Source organism: Cibotium barometz, chromosome 8 (genome assembly GCF_041138505.1).
Source record: "Cibotium barometz isolate CiBa-2024 chromosome 8, ASM4113850v1, whole genome shotgun sequence".
In the NCBI taxonomy this organism is placed as follows: domain Eukaryota; kingdom Viridiplantae; phylum Streptophyta; class Polypodiopsida; order Cyatheales; family Cibotiaceae; genus Cibotium; species Cibotium barometz.
The window spans coordinates 54,883,158-54,897,043 of record NC_141053.1 but is presented as its reverse complement, the minus strand read 5'-3'; the positions used below and the strand labels follow the sequence as shown (position 1 = coordinate 54,897,043).

General features: G+C 39.5%; 2 protein-coding genes across 5 annotated transcripts; both read right to left on the bottom strand.

Annotated features, from left to right (window-relative positions):
- Positions 1-7,324: 7,324 nt before the first annotated feature.
- Positions 7,325-13,557, bottom strand: LOC147636428 (uncharacterized). 4 transcript variants are annotated; one of them, XR_015266533.1, is made up of 2 exons: positions 8,517-8,656; positions 7,325-7,682 (listed from the first exon to the last, which is right to left on the bottom strand). XR_015266533.1 is itself a non-coding variant. In XM_086801870.1 (2 exons), the coding sequence occupies exon 1, from the start codon at positions 13,135-13,137 to the stop codon at positions 12,556-12,558; it is 582 nt and encodes a 193-aa protein (XP_086657996.1). In that variant the 5' UTR covers positions 13,138-13,513; the 3' UTR covers positions 7,325-7,682; positions 12,491-12,555. The 4 variants fall into 4 exon arrangements, 2 of the variants coding, with proteins under 2 accessions (XP_086657996.1, XP_086657995.1); XM_086801870.1 differs by lacking the exon at positions 8,517-8,656 and adding an exon at positions 12,491-13,513; XR_015266534.1 differs by lacking the exons at positions 7,325-7,682; positions 8,517-8,656 and adding exons at positions 11,833-12,391; positions 13,267-13,557.
- LOC147636429 (ethylene-responsive transcription factor ERF015-like) lies at positions 7,695-8,518 on the bottom strand. Its single transcript, XM_086801871.1, has one exon. It carries the CDS (start codon positions 8,394-8,396, stop codon positions 7,839-7,841), a length of 558 nt encoding a protein of 185 aa, XP_086657997.1. The 5' UTR covers positions 8,397-8,518; the 3' UTR covers positions 7,695-7,838.
- Positions 13,558-13,886: the final 329 nt, after the last annotated feature.

Sequence of the window (13,886 nt, the reverse complement as noted above, 5' to 3'; positions counted from 1 at the left end):
TCTTGACCTTGTTTATGTCAGCACAGAGGATCAGGTAGCTGACATCTTCACCAAAGCATTGGGTACAGAGAAGCTCCGCAAATTCAGGGCTTCGCTTGGTGTACATGAGATGGAGTTGAGCTCGAGGGGGAGTGTTGAGATATCGAGCTCTAGTGAGGCGGTGGACACTGATGACCCGCCTGGGGGATAGGCCCCGCACTTACACCACTGGCATGGTTGGTGAGATCTTGGGAGATATGCGGCCAGTGGGATGACAGGCTGTGTGACAGCCATTCTAGAGACTGGCATAGTTATAGCGCCAGCTCATTTAGTCGGGTTCACACTATAGAGAACCCGTGTAATGTATTGGTTGAGTACCTTTCATATTATTGTGTACTCTTATGTTGTATATGGAGTGTTGAGTGTTGAGTAGAGAAGAAGAAGATTTTCAGCCTCTCACCTTGTGTGTTCTCTATTAGGGTTTTGTGAGTGTGTGTGTGTGCTTGCAAGAGCTCAAGCTCTCTTCCCCCCTGCATCTTTTCAAATTAGCCAAATTTGATCAAAGCAAACAGAAGAGAGAAAGATTCTCTAAAGATCCAGGGTCATCCCATGCCAAAAGAAAAGTTGATTTTGTTGAGTGATTTCACAAATTGGCTTTTGTTTTGTTCATTTTGTCCATATGAACACACCCTTTTTGGGACTATATTTTGTCTTAAATTCAGTATCAACAATTTGATATTCAACTGTTAAACCTTGTTTTGTGTTGCGAACAATATGTTGACCATTTTTGTGAAGAAGTCAAGACGAAATTTAGCAGAATATATTGATTACATTATTGGAGAAATCCTTTTCAGCTTAACAAACTTGCCCTTCCAAGTGGCTCAAATACAAAATTTTTTGGGGGAAGACATGTGATGCATGAGGTTACACTCTCCATCCTTGTACTGACAACAATATCATCTACTTTGAATCTATATTCAGGTGATGTTTCGTCCAGAAACTCAAGCGACTCTCTTACATGTTGTAGTCTCCAGTTTGATGTTACTATAAGGTTCCTAGGATCTATGAATGGATGGACTATGACGTTAAATTCAAACTCTGGACAATTCTCTTCAGAATCCAAAGGGACCCAACCACCAAGCTTGCTTTTCCATCTCCTATAGTCATAGCCCAAAACTAGGGATTGACGACATAGTTGGTATGAGATAGACATAGAATTTGGGCTTACTCTACAACTGATATTGTCGCCAGTATGAAAAGTTTCCTTGGTACTCCATCCTTCTCCAAGTACAGTGTCTATATCATTCGTTCTTGTCCTCTACAATTCCATTGTATTGAAACATGCCACAAAGACATGTATAGGCAAGAACCATTGAATTTTTATCCTTCTTGAAATCCTTCCAGGAGACATAGCTTTAAGAATATCATCTTTGATTTTGGATTTGAAGCTTGTTATGGTATTTGGATCAGGAACTTTCCATTCGAGTGACATTAATGTGGGAATAGGTATGTCATATAATTCTCCATAAACACCTTCTCTTGATGGAACCCTATATTCTGCAAAATACACAAATATATCCACTGATTTGTAAAATGAAGGTGGTTTGTCTGCATACATTACATCTACAATCCCCTTGTGAATTGCTTTGAATATGCCACTTAAGCTCTCAACAGGTTGCCACTCCACAGCTGTTGATGGAAAGATAAGTGAAATTAAACAAACAACAAATATATCAGAAGGAGAAATATTGTGTTGTATCAAATAGATAAAGTTTTGTTAAATTACAGTAAGAATGGAGAATTGGATGTTCATCCAAGTTCAACACCAAGTCTTTGGCCATGTAGACATATTGAACTTTTGCAAGCCAGCCATTGTCGGTCACTTTGAAGGCAAGAACACGACCTTTCCAATGGGATTTCACTTCATTTTGCTTGGTTCTTTTCACCCTGTGGTGGGCACCTTTGCAAGAGGGAAGCATTGTTACCCAATCATTCACACGAAAAGACATGGGTTTCCAAACACCACCCTCTCTGGTGTTATGAAAATCACAAGAAGTTATATTATGAGAAGGACGACGTGAGGACGCCATAAAAGCTCGCAGATGAGAGAAAAATAGTGAGTCTTTTGAAAATGCAAAGAAAGGAGAATAAGCCATATGCCAAAATGGAGGGAAGGTGGAAAAGGGAATGAGCCATACCAAAATGGAGGGAAGGTGGAAAGTAGATGTTTGAAAAAATAGCGTTGTTTTCAGAGCCTGAAAAGAGAAGATTTCGTATCTTCCTGCTTGATTTTTTGAAATATAAAATGGAACAAGATGTCACTATTTTGGACCCAAACTTTAATGTTAGCCATCGTAAACTTCTAAATTAAGCCATTTTAGCCGTTCGCCACTAAAATAGAACCGTTAAGAAGACATTTAGAGGAGACAAGAATGCCATACTTTTGTATACGTGTCAATTCACAATTGGACAATTTCTTAATCCTTAGATTAACAAACAGCCCTTTTCTAGCCGTTTTTGGCCCTAATGTCATCAAAAACAGCACTTGGGAGCTGGTTAATTGACCACCAAAACAAAAGGTAATTGGCACGGTGTGAAAAGCTAAGTACAAATTTGATGGTTCATTGTAGAAATACAAAGCTAGGCTAGTTGCAAAAGGTTTTTCACAGGTTGAAGGTTTTTGATGTCACCAAAACCTTTGCCCCAACAGCTCGAATGACCACTATTCGCACAGTACTTACCTTGGCTGCTAATAAGAAGTGGCCAGTTTTCCAAATGGATGTAAGATCAGTTTAACAACCCACATTGGCACTTTCTTCAGCTGAAGCATAGCACAAGGTCACTTGTTTTGCTACCTGCTGTGAGGTAATATGGTTGAGGAGGATTCTAGCAAATATGGGAGTTCTAGTGAGGTTAGCCTTGACCTTACAATGTAATAATCAGAGTTGCATGGCCATTGAAAAGAACCCTATGTTTCATGCTCGCACACGAAGCACATTGAGATTTAGTATCATTATGTGTGGGAGTTAATCGAGGATGAGATGTGGAGCTAGAGTATTGTTCTATCGAGAAAAGAACTGCACTGACATATTAACCAAAGCTCTTGGGAAGAACCAGCTCACGAGACATCTTCAAGAAACTCTTAGTTCATCTGGACATTGGGGGGGGCGTTAGTATATGATCAATGTCCACCTCTCAACATGTATCTCACGTTGATGTATGGTGCACATTTGTACGGACCCCAGTATGAGGAGAAGCCATTGGTACACATATCTTTAATGGGAACCCCAACTTAGATGCTGGAAGGGGTCTTATTGTGACTGTTGATGGTTAGGATACAAATAGAGGGTTGTGCGTGAAGCTACTCTAGTATGAGGTGTGATGACATCATCTGACATAAGCATGATGTCATCACGTGACCCAAGCATGATGTCAACATAGGATGTAAGCATGATGTCACCACCCATGACATCACACATGATATCACCCATGACATCATCTCATGATGTCATCCATGAAGTTGACAAATACAATTCTATATTTACAAACATGGGTAGCCTAGTCTATTTTTATAATACAAGGCCATAAATATACTTCCTTTTATAGTTGGCCTACTTAACAAGTTCATGAACACCCACCAAAAGTCTCCCACTAAGGTAATAGTCTGGCAAGTTTTTATATAACTACTTAAAATTTTACAACATGTTTTGCAATATAAGAAAAGTAGATGATTTACACTTGCTTTCTTAGATTTGGTTTGGACGAGTGATGCAAACACTAATTTAAGGACTAAATTCAAGTTTTTCCTCACTTGGCTTTTGTTTTTGTTTCATGTAATACTAAGAAACAACCCATAATATCTCTCTCATCAAGTGAAGTTGATTATCAAACATATAATATAACTACTATAGAATGCATTTCTAATATCAAACATATAATACAAATACTATGGAATGCATTTCTAATATCAGACTTACAAATACAAATACTATCATATTAAACATATAATACAAATACTATGGAATGCATTTATTCATAGGTTGATGCATATGATTTTGGGGCATACAAAGAAAGTTGGAACTCTAATCTTTTATGATGGCTTGTTATTTATTGTAATGTAAAGCAATTAAGTTTTTCATGCTAGAATTAAGTGAAACTATTACTACATGAGATGAAGGTTAATTTATTATCTTACAACAAATATATTATGGTGGATGTATCCATCAACGAAAGCCTCTCAAAGGAGTGAGGAGAAGGAGAGGCAAGGAGTGGCGACCTTGGGTATTGAATAGGCAACCAGCTATGGTAAGAGAGGAAACCATGGTTTGATTCACACAATCTCTTGCAAAGAGTGCGTTCACACACATTTTTCCAGCTGATGTTCATACGCAACGAAAGCAATTGTTCACATGTGGAAACTTCCATGGCCATGCAAGATATTATTTGTACACAATTTGGGCCTGGTCATGCACAAATTTTCAGATTTCAAAAAGCCACATGCATCGAAGCAAGAGGTATTACTTGGATGTCAAGTTCTTCATGTACGATGCAAGTAGTTTCTTTATGCACTAGATTCATTATGTCTCTTTTACTCTCCCTTGTTATCATGAGACTTATAATTTTTGAAAGAGAACAAAAAGGATATGGTCTATGTACTTGTATAGTTTAGAATACAATAAAAGAGAAAGGCCAAGATTAGTATGGTCGAACATGAAATGCTAAGGTAATTTCAATCATCATGAAATTCTCCAGTAATTTTAGGTCATAAAATTCTTCCAAGAAGGTAATTTGAAGATTTAATAATCATCATGAAATTCTCTCAAAGAGTTTGCATTCATGCCAGAGACTTAGCAAGTTCATGAACACCCAAAAGTCTCCCACCAGGCAATAGTTAAGGAAGTTTTTATATAACTACTTAATATTTTACAACATGTTTTGCAATATAAGAAAAGTATATGTTTTACATTTTCTTGCTTAGATTTGGTTTGGAGGAGTGATGCAAACACTAAAAGGTCTAAATTCAAGTTTTTCCTCGCTTGGCTTTTGTTTTTTGTTTCATGTATTACTAAGAAACAACCCATAATATCCCTCTCATCAAGTGAAGTTGAATATCAAACATATAATATAACTACTATAGAATGCATTTCTAATATCAGACATATAATACAAATACTATAGAATGCATTTATTCATAGGTTGATGCATATGATCTTGGGGCATACAAAGAAAGTTGGAACTGTAATCTTTTGTGATGGCTTGTTGTTTATTGTAATGTAAAGCAATTAAGTTTTTCATGCTAGAATTAAGTGAAACTATTACTACATGAGATGAAGGTTAATTTATTATCTTACAACAAATATATTATAGTGGATGTATTCATCAATGAAAGCCTCTCAAAGGAGTGAGGAGAAGGAGAGGCGACCTTGAGTATTGAATAGGCAACCAGCCATGGTAAGAGAGGCAACCATGGTTTGATTCACACAGCCTCTTGTAAAGAGTGCGTTCACACACTCTTTACACACAGCCTCTTGTAAAGAATGCGTTCACACACATTTTTTCAAATGATGTTCATACGCGACGAAAGCAATCGTTCACATGTGGAAACTTCCATGGCCATGCAAGATATTGTTTGTACATAATTTGGGCCTACTCATGCACAATTTTTCAGATTTCGAAGATGCCGGCCACATGCATCGAAGCAAGAGGTATTACTTGGATGTCAAGTTCTTCATGTACAATGCAAGTAGTTTCTTTATGCACTAGATTCATTATGTCTCTTTTACTCTCCCTTTTATCATGACGTAAGTTTTGTTTTATGAAGGGCAGATTCGGTGATCTTTGCGAGAATTCTTTTCAAAACAGTTGTCCAACATCGGAATCAGTTGTTTGTTAGTTACTTGTATTACCTTGTATGATCACAAGGGTCATCACTAGGGCTCAAGAAAAAGCAATATTTTAGTGTATTTATACCCACCAGGATCAAGAAAAACCGGCTAAGATTTTAAGTAGCCCTTATTTTAAGGAATGATTTTTCATATATTTTAGTTATAAAACGGGCATATTGTAGAGATTTTGAAACAAAAACTGGATAGATTTAAGATTTGCCCTTATTTTGATTGGTTGAAAAGTATTATTTTTTTCGACCATTGGTCATCATAGATTATGTCCCTCGAATTTGGCTAAAGTATATTGATTGCTAAGAATACACTCATGACATGAGGATAAGCTATCTGACTTGTGTAAGGTGGAGTGGGGGCAACAATATATTTCTCGCATGTATGAGATGTGTTTGTCTCGCTTCGCTGGGAGTGGTAATCTTTTGGGAACTTGTTTTTTTTTCTTCGTAGTGGTGGTAACCTTAAGATTTGTGTTGGTAGTTTGGTATTAGTGGGGTGGTGATAGCTATTAATAGTTTACAATGGGGATGGCCATCAACAATTATTTTTATATACTTTATTTAGATTCTTAGAGGTGGGTGGGGGGGAAGGGGGGCAACGGGTGTGTGGCGGACTAGTTGGGGCTGCTATATGTTGGGAACGTGGAGGTCCTAAGTGTACGAACCCTGCTTACCACACCGTTGGCACAAAAACGCCAGGCGGGTGACATTTCTCATTCAATACCAATCTCTCACAAAGAGAAAAAAAAAGGGGGGGGGGGATGTTATGGATCATTGGAGTTTCGTACTCGTTTATTTATGTTTTAGAAACATTATAGAGTGCTCTAAAAGCATTATGTTTGTGATCGCCATTTATGGATCCTCTTTTTGTATACGAACAATTACACATGATTATAATTTTGGAGTCTTCTTTCTTTTATGTTTGTCACGTTTTTGCTTTCTCTCCATCTTATGAGATTCTCTCCTTGAACTATGCTCGTGGGCCCTTGTCTTCCTTGCGTTCCTACACATCTTATGTTTGATATTTAGTAAAATTATGTTTGGAATTATTTATATGGTTGCTTGAGTACATTGTTTGCCTAGGTAAATTAATATAAAAGAAGATGTGAACAAATTGATCAATTGAGTTAAGTGCTTATACGTGTGTGTTTAAATAGTTTAGAGTTTAATAAAAGAGAAAAAGACCACGATTAGTATGGTCGAACATGAAATGCTAAGGTAATCTTAATCATCATGAAATTTTTCCAAGGTAATATGAAGATTTAATAATCATTATGAAATTCTCTCAAAGAATTTTTTTGCCTAGCTAAAAGGTTGGCACAAAGTTGTTATCCACTTTTTACAAAGGCTTATCAACAAGAGGGCTGAGATATTGCCTCTATCTTGAATTCAAATGATCAAAAAAATTTGACAAGGAAAGGACACTAGCTTTTCTTTATCCATTGAAAGTTTTTCCAAGGCAAGAGGGAGAGGTGTCTCTTTATACATTGAAAGTTTCTTTTACAAAGGCTCATCAACATTTCGCAATATCTTGAAATTGCAAACGATTAAAAAAAATTTGGGTTTTTTTTTTTTTTTGTAAATGATGAAAATTTTTACAAGTAAAGGAGGACACTTCGTTTGCAGCGGCAGCAATATGTGCGGTCTGCACAGTGGATTTCAACTTGGAGGACCTTGACCATTTTCAATTCCTCTGTCGAGGATGGGCACCGGCATCAGAAAAGCATGTAGGATGATGATTTGTGGCGTCGAAGAGTCATGCGTGAATTGGGCGTGACACGGGATATGCAATTAGCACCATGTTCATCTGCGAGAAAACGCGAACACCAATTTTAGCCAACACTTTTAATGCAATTTAACAAAGACCAGCATCTTGTAATATTATTAGACAGTACTCTTTCCCTACCTGGATGAAGGAGAAGCGGGTGATATATGAATAATTACGTGGTAGTGAAGGGCCACATCAGGATGAAATTGCGTCAAGAAGCCAGATGATCTCAGGCAGGGGCTGTTGAGTTAAGGTGTCTGGGTCTGAGCCGTTGTTGGGGACATTACTAAGGGAGTTGATTCGGCTGAAGGAATGCATGACGGGGGGAGGCGAAGGGGGAGCTGGCAGAGTAGGGTCCTCCTCCTTGAAGAGGAGGGTATGGGGAGCGGCTGCAGAGCTAGGGCGAGGGCGAGCACTGGCAGCCGCTAAGGAGGCTACGTTCTGAATTTCCTTAGGCGAAGAGGGGGTGGGAGAGGGCAGCGACGGCAAAGAATTAGGGAAATTGAACCTAGCATGAGGCCCTCTCAAGCAAAGGACGGCAGCATCATAAGCCCTAGCGGCCATCTCTTCGGTGTCATACGACCCAAGCCAAATGCGAGACCTCTTGTTGGGCTCTCTTATCTCCGACACCCACTTGCCCCAGCTACGCCTACGCACCCCTTTACACCTGCTACCCCCCTTGCTGCCCTTGGCAATACCTACAGAAGATGCACAGAGCCTAGATGATGGTGGAGACTCTGCCGAACCTACCATTTTTGCTATTACACACAGTACGCAATAGAAGCGCAAGCAAGGTATGAGTTGCTTCTTCTCGCTCTACTCTACAGTACTCTCCTATCTGCTGCAAACGGAATTACAGACCAATGAATTTACCAGCAAAGTTGAGACTTCGACGATGCTGGCCTTCTTTCCGCTCCGCGAGACAGCTTGCGTGTATCCTCCCGGCTTGACAGAGTATGAACTAACTGGTTTGAAGTTCGCAAAATGCAACACAAAAAATAGAGAAGACGGCTGGGAACCCTTTATATATAGCAGAATACAAATTTGCCACGTTTCAGCCTTTGGGCATACTCAAGCAGTTCCGGAAAGTTCCGGAAAGTCAAAGTAAAACTTATTAAAGCGAAGGCGCCGCCTTACGAAATATCGTCTTTCAAAACTTATTAAAGCGAAGGCGCCGCCTTACGAAATATCGTCTTTCAAAACTTATTAAAGCGAAGGCACCGCCTTACAAAATATCGTCTTTCAAAACTTATTAAAGCGAAGGCACCCCCCCTTTCAAGAGGCTTTCAAGATAATGGTTAGCCGAGATGTGGTGTTTCTGGAGCCCGTTCACCAAATGGAAAAATAATCCATCACGTGCCCAGCCCAAGTACGAGAAAAGTGGAGGAGGAGATTTTAGATGATGAAGACTCTTAGAAATCACACCAACCTTAAAGGGCAGCCACTTCCTACGTTAGCTCTTTGATGATTGCAACCCGCCACCCGATGTTGCAGAAACTTTAGCAGCTGATGGCTTACACAGATCAAAGAGAATAGAGGAGTAGAGAAGGTCTTTTGAACACATTGCCAATATGGCTTTGATGGTGGATAAGATAATGAATTTAGTGGAGCCCACAAATCTAGAAGAATCTTTGGCAGATCCAAAGTGGAAGGCAGCAATGGAGTCAGAGTATGACATCATCATCAAAAACAACACTTGGGAGACGGTTGGTCGACCACCAAAACAAAAGGTAATTGGCACCAAGTGGGTGTGGAAAGCTAAGTACAAATTTGATGGTTCATTGTAGAAATACAAAGCTAGGCTAGTTGCAAAAGATTTTTCACAGGTTGAAGGTTTTTGATGTCAGTGAAACCTTTGCCCCAACAGCTCGAATGACCACTTTCTAGAATGGACATCACAAGGAGGAGGTGTATGTCGCTTAGACTCTAGGGTTTGAGGTACCTGGATTAGAAAATAAGGTTTGCATGTTGAAGAAGCCTTTATACATGCTGAAACAAGCCCCAAGGGCATGGTACCAATGAATAGATACTTTTTTCAAAATTTTTGGTCTTTCCTAGAAGTGCATTTAATGCTAACTTATATGTACTTAGAAAGAATGGCAAATATGTGATAGTTGTTCTCTATGTGGACGACCTGATTATCATAGGCAACCATGAAGACTTGATTTAGCAAACACGAGAAAGGCTTGGCTCTGAGTTTGAGATGACAGACTTGGGGATCTTGCATTATTTTTTGGGGATCGAGGCCTAGCAGGAGCCTGACAAGATCTTCATTTCTCAATAGAGGTATGTAGTAGAGATCTTAAAGGCATTTCGTACGATAGGCTGTAAGCCAACAAGTACATTGATGGAGGTTAACTCTAGCTTTCTTCCGAGGACACTAAGTCATCTTTAGTTGACATCAAGATGTATAGGAAGCTTGTTGTGCGAGTTTAATTTTCTTGTACAATACTAGAGTAGACATTTGCTATGAAGGTGTGCTGAACAGGTTCTCCAATAAACCAAGGGAAAGACATTGGAATACAGTAATGTGTGTGCTCAGGTACATCAAAGGTACCATTGAGTATGGAATTACATACATGTCAGGTGACTCCTTGGTGTGACACCGATTATGGCCATGCAAGATATTGTTTGTACATAATTTGGGCCTACTCATGCACAATTTTTCAGATTTCGAAGATGCCGGCCACATGCATCGAAGCAAGAGGTATTACTTGGATAAGTTCTTCATGTACAATGCAAGTAGTTTCTTTATGCACCAGATTCATTATGTCTCTTTTACTCTCCCTTTTATCATCATGACGTAAGTCTTGTTATGAAGGGCAGATTCGGTGAGAATTTGAGTTTATTATCTTTGTGAGAATTCTTTTCAAAACAGTTGTCCATCATCGGAATCAGTTGTTTGTTAGTTACTTGTGTTACTTTGTATGATCACAAGGGTCATCACTAGGGCTCAAGAAAAAGCGATATTTTAGTGTATTTATACCCACCAGGATCAAGAAAATCTGGCTAAGATTTTAAGTAGCCCTTATTTTAAGGAATGATTTTTCATATATTTTAGTTATAAAACGGGCATATTGTAGAGATTTTGAAACAAAAACTGGATAGATTTAAGATTTGCCCTTATTTTGATTGGTTGAAAAGTATTATTTTTTTCGACCACTGGTCATCATAGATTATGTCCCTCGAATTTGGCTAAAGTATATTGATTGCTAAGAATACACTCATGACATGAGGGTAAGCTATCTGACTTGTGTAAGGCGGAGTGGGGGCAACAATATATTTCTTGCATGTATGAGATGTGTTTGTCTCGCTTCGGTGGGAGTGGTAATCTTTTGGAAACTTGTTTTTTTTTCTTTGTAGTGGTGGTGGTAACCTTAAAGATTTGTGTTGGTAGTTTGGTATTAGTGGGGTGGTGATAGCTATTAATAGTTTACAATGGGGATGGCCATCAACAATTATTTTTTATATACTTTTTTTAGATTCTTAGAGGTGGGGGCAACAGGGGTGTGGCGGACTAGTTGGGGCTATACTTTGGGAACGTGGAGGTCCTGTGTGTACGAAACCCTGCTTACCACACCGTTGGCACAAAAATGCCTGGCGAGTGACATTTCTCATTCAATACCAATCTCTCGCAAAAGAAAAAAAAAAGGGGGGGGGTGTTACGGATCATTGGAGTTTCGTACTCGTTTATTTATGTTTTAGAAACATTATAGAGTGCTCTAAAAGCATTATGTTTGTGAAGCCATTTATGGATCCTCTTTTTGTATAAGAACAATTACACATAATTAGAATTTTGGAGTCTTCTTTCTTTTATGACACGTTTTTACTTCCTCTCCATCTTATGAGATTCTCTCCTTGAACTATGATCATGGGCTCTTGACCTCCCTTGGTTCCTACACGTCTTACGTTTCCTATTTAGTAAAATTATGTTTGGAATTATTTATATGGTTGCTTGAGTACATTGTTTGCCTGGGTAGATTAATATAAAAGAAGATGTGAACAAATTGATCAATTGAGTTAACTGCTTATAGGTGTGTGTTTAAATAGTTTAGAGTATAATAAAAGAGAAAAAGACCACGATTAGTATGGTCGAACATGAAATGCTAAGGTAAATTCAATCATCATGAAATTCTTCTAAGGTAATTTTAACTCATGAAATTACTCCAAGGTAATATGAAGATTCATAAAATTCTCTCAAAGAGTTTGCATCCATGCCAAAGATATTTTTGAAATAATTTTTTTTGCCTAGCTAAAAGGTTGGCACAAAGTTGTAATCCACAAGAGAGGGTTGAGATATTGCCGCCTTGGAAAAACTTTCAATGGATAAAGAAAAGCTAGTGTCCTTTCCTTGTCAAATTTTTTTTATCATTTGAATTCAAGATGGAAGACACTTCAAGGGCAGAGGTGTCTCTTTATCCATTGAAAGTTTTTTTTACAAAGGCTCATCAACATTTTGCCATATCTTGAAATTGCAAATGATTTAAAAAATTTTGGGAACTTTTTTTTTTAAATGATGAAAATTTTTACAAGTAAAGGAGGACACGTCGTTTGCAGCGGCAGCAATATGTGCGGTCTGCACAGTGGATTTCAACTTGGAGGCCCAAAAACGACCTTGACCATTTTCAATTCCTCTGTCGAGGATGGGCACCGGCATCAGAAAAGCATGTAGGATGATGATTTGTGGTGTCGAAGAGTCATGCGTGAATTGGGCGTGACACGGGATATGCAATTAGCACCATGTTCGTCTGCGAGAAAACGCGAACACAAATTTTAGCCAGCACTTTTAATGCAATTTAACAAAGACCAGCATCTTGTAATATTATTAGACAGTACTCTTTCCCTACCAGTTGCAGTAGATGAAGGAGAAGCGGGTGATATATGAATAATTAGGTGGTAGTGAAGGGCCACATCAGGATGAAATTGCGTCAAGAAGCCAGATGATCTCAGGCAGGGGCTGTTGAGTTAAGGTGTCTGGGTCTGAGCCGTTGTTGGGGACATTACTAAGGGAGTTGATTCGGCTGAAGGAATGCATGACGGGGGGAGGCGAAGGGGGAGCTGGCAGAGTAGGGTCCTCCTCCTTCAGGAGGAGGGTATGGGGAGCGGCTGCAGAGCTAGGGCGAGGGCGAGCACTGGCAGCCGCTAAGGAGGCTACGTTCTGAATTTCCTTAGGCGAAGAGGGGGTGGGAGAGGGCAGCGACGGCAAAGAATTAGGGAAATTGAACCTAGCATGAGGCCCTCTCAAGCAAAGGACGGCAGCATCATAAGCCCTAGCGGCCATCTCTTCGGTGTCATACGACCCAAGCCAAATGCGAGACCTCTTGTTGGGCTCTCTTATCTCCGACACCCACTTGCCCCAGCTACGCCTACGCACCCCTTTACACCTGCTACCCCCCTTGCTGCCCTTGGCAATACCTACAGAAGATGCAGAGAGCCTAGATGGTGGAGACTCTGCCGACCTCTGACGGTAAACTAGAGCAGCTGTACCTACCATTTTTGCTATTACACACAGTACGCAATAGAAGCAGCAAGCAAGCAAGCAAGGTATGAGGTGCTTCTTCTCGCTCTACTCTACAGTACTCTCCTATCTGCTGCAAACGGAATTACAGACCAATGAATTTACCAGCAAAGTTGAGACTTCGACGATGCTGGCCTTCTTTCCGCTCCGCGAGACAGCTGCGTGTATCTTCCCGGCTTGACAGAGTATGAACTAACTGATTTGAAGTTGGCAAAATGCAACACACAAAATAGAAATGAAGACGGCTTCAGAGATCACACTGCGGAACCCTATATATATATAGCAGAATACAAATTTGCCACGTTTCAGCCTTTGGGCATACTCAAGCAGTTTACATATTCGCGGAAAGTTCTGGAAAGTGAAAGTAAAACTTATTAAAGCGAAGGCACCGCCTTACAAATTTGCCACGTTTCAGCCTTTATTTCACATATTCGCGGAAAGTTCTGGAAAGTGAAAGAAACTTATTAAAGCGAACGCACCGCCTTACCGAAGCCATCAAGTGACGCCAGCCTCAGAAGCACGCCTAAAATTTACTTTGCAACCTTCACTACATTTTTTTTGAACAATAAAGTATCTATATTAACTATTGAAAGTCAGACCAACAACATATACTTTCAATAACATATATCAGACCCATACAATCTCTAATACCCCACACCACACTACTCTACTCCTTTTTGATCTCCTTCAGAATTTTACAAAGGAAATCATGCCCATTTATTGTG

Bases quoted from the DNA above. Each gene is read 5' to 3' on its own strand.
- LOC147636429 (XM_086801871.1), bottom strand. From the start codon at position 8,396: ATGGTAGGTTCGGCAGAGTCTCCACCATCATCTAGGCTCTGTGCATCT.
- LOC147636428 (XM_086801870.1), bottom strand. From the start codon at position 13,137: ATGGTAGGTACAGCTGCTCTAGTTTACCGTCAGAGGTCGGCAGAGTCT.